At 39.4% G+C, this 7763-nt stretch overlaps 1 protein-coding gene across 8 annotated transcripts in view; it reads right to left on the reverse strand.

Moving 5' to 3' along the window:
• Positions 1 to 7763, reverse strand: part of ELMO1 (engulfment and cell motility 1) — a 584819-nt gene that overhangs the window by 251024 nt on the left and 326032 nt on the right. For all 8 annotated transcript variants that reach the window (XM_010831166.1, XM_010831161.1, XM_010831167.1 and 5 more), the window contains one exon: positions 5737 to 5845. In XM_010831166.1, the coding sequence (XP_010829468.1) occupies positions 5737 to 5845 (109 nt within the window). The remainder of the gene's footprint in view (positions 1 to 5736; positions 5846 to 7763) is intronic.

Raw genomic sequence — 7763 nt, forward strand, 5'->3', positions numbered from 1 at the left:
TCAGTTATGATGAGGTGGATGAACCTAGAACCTATTATACAGAGTGAAGTAAGTCAGAAAGAGAAAGATAAATATCGTATTCTAACACATATATACAGAATCTAGAAGAATGGTACTGAAGAACTTATTTACAGGGCAGCAGCGGAGAAACAGACCTAGAGAATAGACTTATGGACATGGGGAGAGGGGAGGAGAGGGTGAGATGCATATAAAGAGTAACATGGAAACTTACATTATCATATGTTAAATAGATAGCCAACAGGAATTTGCCGTATGGCTCAGGAAACTCAAACAGGGGCTCTGGATCAACCTAGAGGGGTGGGATGGGGAGGGAGATGGGAGGGAGGTTCAAAAGGGAGGGAAATATGTATACCTATGGCTGATTCATATTGAGGTTTGACAGAAAACAATAAAATTCTGTAAAGCAATTATCCTTCAGTAAAAATTAAATTAAAATGAAAAAAAGTCTCTTCTTGAGCGATGTCATATCCCTTCCTCAGCCTGCATGGCTTTCCATGAACAAAATAACTAAACAATGCCCCTAGGAACATTAACATATCTTAAATGTAATCTACAAATAGTAAGATGCTTTATAATTATTTGTTTACATGAAAGACTCTCCAGTCAGTGCGTGAACTGCTAGAGGATGAAGTGTGTGTTCTAAGTCCTCGTCATCAGTATAGGTTTCCCAGGTGGCTCCATGGTAAAGAATCCTCCTGCCAAACAGGAGACCCGGGTTCAATCCTTGGGTCGGAAAGATCTCCTGGAGAAGGAAATGGCTACCCACTCCAGCATTTTTGCCTGGAGAATTCCATGGACAGAGGAACCTGGCTGGACCCATGGGGTCTCAAAAGAGGTACCACTTAGTGACTAAATAACAACATAGAGGAAGAGCTCTGGCTATTGAATGAATGCGAAATAAAAAATAAATATCCTAGCTCTAACTGCAATTGGAATATAACTTATCTGTTGGATCCTTATCCAGAGGATAAGTAATTAACCTATTTGTGTCAGAAATCAAATTTTCTTTGCATTCCTAAAAAGCTTATTATTGCTTTTGGAACAGTACTACAAAAGCAAAAACAACAGTTATCATTGTTAGCTCCTGTTAGGAGCAGGGTTTCTTCATAACGAATCGATTAGCCTGTATCATGCCTCCTTTCCTTTGTAAGGAAACCATTTCCTGCTTTCGCCTATTCTCACCCATCCCACATTCACAAACACACCTCTCCTTTTGAAAACGTTCTCCCTCTACTTCAATATTCTTCTACATGGGGCTGACAATTCTACAACCCAGGCCACGGGGATGTGAGACTACCTCTAGGTCAATAGGATTCTTCTTTTTGTGATTTTTAAAATTGAAACTAAGAGAACACAAGTGCCTCAAACAAGCCCCATGAAGAAAGCCGGCATCAAACCAGTCAGTTCTAAAGGAAATCAATCCTGAATATTCATTGGAAGGACTGATGCTGAAGCTGAACCTCCAATATTTTGGCCACCTGAAGTGAAGAGCCAACTCATTAGAACAGGCCCTGATGCTGGGAAAGATTGAAGGCATGAGGAGAAGGGGACGACAGAGGATGAGATGGTTGGATGGTATCACTGACTCAACAGACATGAGTTTGAGCATGCTCCAGGAGATGGTGAAGGACAGGGAGGCCTGGTGTGCTGCAGTCCATGGAGGTCAGAAGAGTCAGACATGATTGAGTGACTGAACAATAACAACAGAATGTACAGAATGAAGAAACAAAGGATATGGTTGCAGATCTTGCTTCCAGTTGTCACTTAAATCAGAGCACTTTCCCCTCTTGGCTTAACTTGGCAGTTTGTTTGTTTACGGGAAGTAAAATCCTATCACTTGAAAAAAAGACTATCATCTTCCAACTAAAGCACATCCAAGATCTCATTTAACCCTCCCAACAATTATATGCAGTAGACAGTATCTTTATTTTATGGATAAGGAACCAGAAAGCTCAGAACAGAGAGAAGCATGCCCAAGGCATCTGATTAATAGCTGAGCTATGATTCAAATTAGGTCATTCAGATGCCAAAATGCAAACACTTGACTTCCCTGCCTCTTTCTGAACCACTCTTTGAGCAACCTGAACACCAGTTTGAATTCAGTGACCTTAGACAATAGGCAGAAAGCACAAGTCTTCTCTTCATTAATCAAAATAGATGCTATTGATCTTGGTTAACTCCTGGGGGTATTACAGACTTCAATTAAATACCTTGATAAAGTGCTCTGAGAATATAAAGAGGCATTGTTTTATAGACTACACTACTAAACATTTGCATCTTACAATGCCAATAATTGGGATGTAGAAAAACAATGCTTTTTAAAAAAGTAATCCAAAAAAACCTTGTGCATAAATATTAGGTATTAGTAATTTAACTGAACATTAATATGTTTGCTTCAGACACTAAGATATAATTGGTATTTCAGAAGTGGGTTCCCTCAAAAGACCTTAAGTTAAATCAAAAGGCAAAACATTTCTAGAAAATTGAATCTTCCTACTACTGTAGAAAAATGAGTTAGAATTTTAATTAGTACTTCTTTCGTCTCAGTACTTGCTCATAGACGTAATGTGACCGTGATCTTCCCGGTCAATTATTAACACAAATCATTGATTTGGGAATGGAGAAAAGCAAACACACACAGACCAAAGGGAGGTGGATTTGTGTGTGAACCTAATTTTCCTCAGAAGAAAAACAGACATCTCCTCCAACGTAAGGGTATGCTTAAATTTACTTTTTCTATTAGTAACTTATTTAATATGGCAACAAACAAAAGGCAATCCATTAAAAAGCAATTTTCCTCTTACTCCAGGGTGTTTCATCATTTGCTATCTAGCACTCAATCAGAATGTAGCAATCCTTTAATATTTTATGAGTAGAAAACAACCAATTTGGGCATGAAGACTTCAGAAATGTGGGGGTCTTTTGTAGGCTTGCAAAATGTCAGAAATGGGCTCTGCAGTCAGTAGAGGGTGAACACAGGTCATCCTGAAAGCTCAACTATCGAAATTTGAAAATTATGCTTTAGATCAGATAATGGGTGTGTGTATATATATATATATATATATATATACACACATGTATTTATGGATATATAAACACACATTTATAGCTAAGAGGAAAAAACATCAGTTTCAACTCATATACTTTCTCAAGTGGAAGACTGATTCCTGGGGACAGAGACCATATCTGGTTCACCTTTGCACCTACAGTGTTCAACATTGTCTCTGGCATATTGTAATTAATCAGTAGATTTTTATTAAACAAATGAATAGATGCATTTTTCATCTTAGAGGAAAGGAAGCCTGCCATGGAGATGTCAGAAACCAGACCTGACCTGGTGCTAAGCAAGTTGCAGCAGCATATTGGAGGCCTTCTCTGCAGCAGAAGGTTCTCACCTTCTGAAATGGTGCATAGTGTCTGGAACACCTCCAGGGATCCCAAAGGTATTTGCCTTCATTCTTACTTGATTACCTCAGCCCACAGAATGGGATTCTCTCCTGGTTCCTGGCTTGACTACCAGGTCTTCAAAAATCTGGGGAGGGTGCTCTATACCAGGCAGAGGTCAGCCCCTAATCTATACCAATTCCCTCCCTCAAAGCACAGAGCTGACATTTACATGAACAGCATGCTCTGCTTAGACTCTTGTCACAAAAGTTCTTGTCCACACACCAGATGGGGCACCATTGACAGGGAGGAGAGTCCAAATCAGATACACATTAATCTTGCCCACATATAGCCTGAAATGTGGCCATCCTGTCCAAGTTAGTTTCCCGAGGTTGAATACTGCCTATTCCTAGGGTACTCCTCTCATACTTAACCCTTGCAATTTCAGACACCAAAGTTACTTGTGATCAAGCCAAAATGAATGCAACTACTCAAACCATCACCCCAACCCTTTCTGGGAAAATGTAGGAATATGAGCATGTAGTGAAGTTTGCTACTCGTTACTCAAGGACACAAATGTCATAAGTACCCAAGACAGAATCCCGCTGCCTGTTGTCCCCAACATTCTCCCTCTAGTCTACCATATTTCTGCTCTGTGCTAACTTGTAGCATAATGGACACATGCCCATTGGGCAAAGGAGAAAAGCAGAAAGCTGGGTATGACAGTCAAAGCACACAAGAGCTTACCTTCTGCTATCATCAAGATGAGAGTAGGATAGCCAAAGCAGGCCACTGGGGCAGACAAAAATGAAGGCAGGACAGGAAAAGGACATTGCAAGGCAGTAATCTGGACACAGGATATACCAGCCAAGCAGAGCGTGACTGTTCACGTTTCTGAAAATCTTGGATAGTCATCAGTGCCTTTTAGCAAGTGACTTTCTAGACTTTTCCCCATCAAATTGAGATAAACAGGAAATAGTCATGCTTATCAGACTGAGGAATTCAGGAGGATTTTTTTGACTCAGGACTTTAATTCTTCAGTGGAATACCTAGTAAGCTGCACAGCAGACATAAGTCTCTACAAGTTAGTGAAATGAGTAGGAAGGATAACTCAGGTCAAGGATTAAAGTAAAAATGAAATGTTAGCATTGGTGATAAGTGAACCCAGACAGACTACACAGACATCTCTCAGGATAGGTTGTTACTCTTTTAATGCAAAAATGACCTAATTTGGGCTTTGTAATGACCTGAAAGTAATGACCTTTCATGGGAGTTCCGCACCCAATTTGGTTTCTTTCCCCCACCCACATTGGGAGGATGATAACACTCACTGTGCTTGGTCAAACAGGCTCAAATTCTTAGCTTTTTTCCTTATTAAGTTCTACATTTTTAAAATTTACCTTAGCAGTGATAGTAGTCAGTTTTACATTGTAAATAAAACATAACCCCCTTTCCAATTTCATCTTTAGATTCCTTCCCATCAATCATTATAGACCATTATTTTATGCTCTCAAACAGGTGACTAAATATTTATGCTTTCACAATAATACCAAACACTAGACATTCCTCTGGTATAAACAGCTTTTGCTGATGCCTATGTTATTAAGTCTACAAGAAAAGATTTATATGTGTGTCGGCTCTATAGCTGTTATAGGGAATGGAATTTAGCTGCTATAGGGAGACTCAGTGTTAACAATGATTGCAGGCCAGGTTAAATCAGATTTGCCTTAACTGGTTAAAACCAAATTATGCAAGGGAGCAAAAGCCAAGAGAATTATCATGCTCTCTATTTCTAGGTATCCTCTCTTAAATTCTGTAACACTGTGTAAGGGAGGAAAAGAGCAATAAGCATATTTCTGACCACACAGCTACTCATTTCCTTCAATAATTCTATCTTTCATAGAGAAAGGATTATAAGCAAGTAAAATACTTGGAAGCAAGAGAATTTCATTAAAGTGTGCCATTTTTCTTTATATAAGAAAGATGTTTCAAAAAGCAAAAAGAAAATGATCTACTGGTAGCTTAAAACTGGAATTTTAAAAAAGAAACCCATAGATCTTTTCCTAAACAGAGCAATATACACTCTTACAATATTTTAAATTTGGTCACAATACCTGCACATTTTTCCATTCCTGTAGATTTTAGTATTTATTCCTAGAGCAGACATGCAGAAATACATACACGGGAAACCCGAGTTAAAGAATGTTTGGTCCATGGGAATGATGCCCATGCTCAGCTGTCAGCACCTTGGGAACCCTGACTGTAGGTGGGCACCCCCAGAAGCTGGATCTCTGCCAAGCTTCATACCCTGTGGGAAATGAGGGTACTTACGCAGCTCGCCCACTTTCAGGATTTCACACAGCATCTTGGTCAGCTCTATACTACTGCGGCCAAAGGGACATTCATGCTTATCTTCTCGGCTACTGTTCTCAAGCACAATCTGCAAGCAGGAAAGGAAGGAGGTCAGAAAGGGAAGTCAGTTTACAGAAAACATCCAAAGTGTTGGCTGTATTGTAATAGAGACACAGATCCACTTCAGACCACCAAACTAGGTCTCTTGGGAGCAGAACAAAATTGTACTCTAAGTATAGTCTCTGTATATAGGGCTGAAAACCCTCTTGTTTTCCAAATCTCCTAAAAACCACTTCCAACTCTATAAGAGGATATTTTGCTCATCAGTTTCCACTTACCCAGAGGTGCCCATGGAGAGTTTTTGAAAATAGTACAATAAAGACTTTTTACTTAAGTAACAAAACCACTCTCTTTATTCTCCCAATCATATCTTCCCTTTCCTGGGAATAGCAACTCTCCTTTAACGACTTCAGCTCCTACAGTTTCTTTCTTTTTTTTCAAATATTCTTTTCCACTATGGTGTATCATAGGGATATTCTATATTGTATAGAACTGTATTCTATACAGTTCTCTATGCTATACAGTAGAACCTTGTTGTCTCTCCATTCTATATCTAAAAGTTTGAAAGAAAGTGAAAGTCGCTCAGTCATCCGACTCTTTGCAACCCCATGGACTGTATAGTCCATGGAATTCTCCAGGTCAGAATACTGGAGTGGGTAGCCTATCCCTTCTCCAGTGGATCATCCCAACCCAGGAATCAAACTGGGGTCTCCTGCATTGCAGGTAGATTCTTTACCAACTGAGCTATCAGGGAAGCCATGTAAAAGCTTACATCCTGCTAATCCTTACCTGCCACTCCATCCCTCCCCTCCAATCCCCTTCCCCTTGGCAACCACATGATTCTGTTTCAGAATAGGTTCATTTGTTTCATATTTTAGATTCCACATAAAAGTGACATCATATGGTATTTGTATTTCTCTTTTTGGCTTACTTCACTTAGTTTGATCATTGCTAACTGCATCCATGTTACTGCAAATGGTATTATTCCATTTTTTTGTAATGGTTCAGCTCCTATATTTAATCACATATTTCCCACAGGAGTTTCCATGTTCTTACAAGAGCTCACCCCAGCATTAGTTGACCAAGCACACCTAATGGACATGTGACACAAAAATGGACCATCCAGAGTTCTTCCCTGAGACTTAGCACCATAATTGGGAAAATTGACCCAACTATGCTTATATTACCCAAGAGGTATGAGTGTAGGAACTACCTGAAAGTGAGTCTGCAAAAAAAAAAAAGGAAAAGAAAAGCAAGTCAAAATGCAAGGGGAAATAGAGCAGAGGCAGGGGTGGCCGTGGCAGCATTTGAGTGCTGAGCAAAACTACCTCCCCAAATTTACGGTTTATTTGCTCAACCCTCCCTTTGAAAATTATTTGTGCCATCTAACAAATTATCTTCTTTCCTTAAGCTGGGTTGAGATATTCCTACCATAACTAAGGGAGCCATTTAGCACATTTATTAAACAAAAGTAAAACAAAAAAGGGAAAACTCTACTTCAGGAGTAAAGGGCTATTAGCCAACTGTTCTAAAGCACACAATAATAATAAAAAAAATTAAGATTGCCAAACTTCAAATTCATATGTTGACAAAAAGAATAATCAGCTTATTCATCTCTGAAGCTCCCTATAACTTTCCCAGTGGGTTGTCTGGAATGTCCTTAAAAGCTATAGGACCTTCAGTAGGTGTCTCCCAGAAGCGTTTACCACTATGACTTCTTCAGTGGAAGAAATGGTGTTTTATTCATTCAATCAATAGTAGTAATTGAGTACCTACTGTCTACCAGAAAAATGCCTAGGCCCATAGAGTGGAGAGCGAGACCAGGGCTTTGACCTATAGGAGCATCCACTCTAACCATGGCAGACAGACAAAATGAAAGAGGCAATTACAGAGAGAAGAGCACTGATATATAAACACTATCATGTATAAAAGAATTAGTGGGAAGT

The sequence above is a fragment of the Bison bison genome, unplaced genomic scaffold, assembly GCF_000754665.1.
Source record: "Bison bison bison isolate TAMUID 2011002044 unplaced genomic scaffold, Bison_UMD1.0 scf7180017864525, whole genome shotgun sequence".
In the NCBI taxonomy this organism is placed as follows: domain Eukaryota; kingdom Metazoa; phylum Chordata; class Mammalia; order Artiodactyla; family Bovidae; genus Bison; species Bison bison.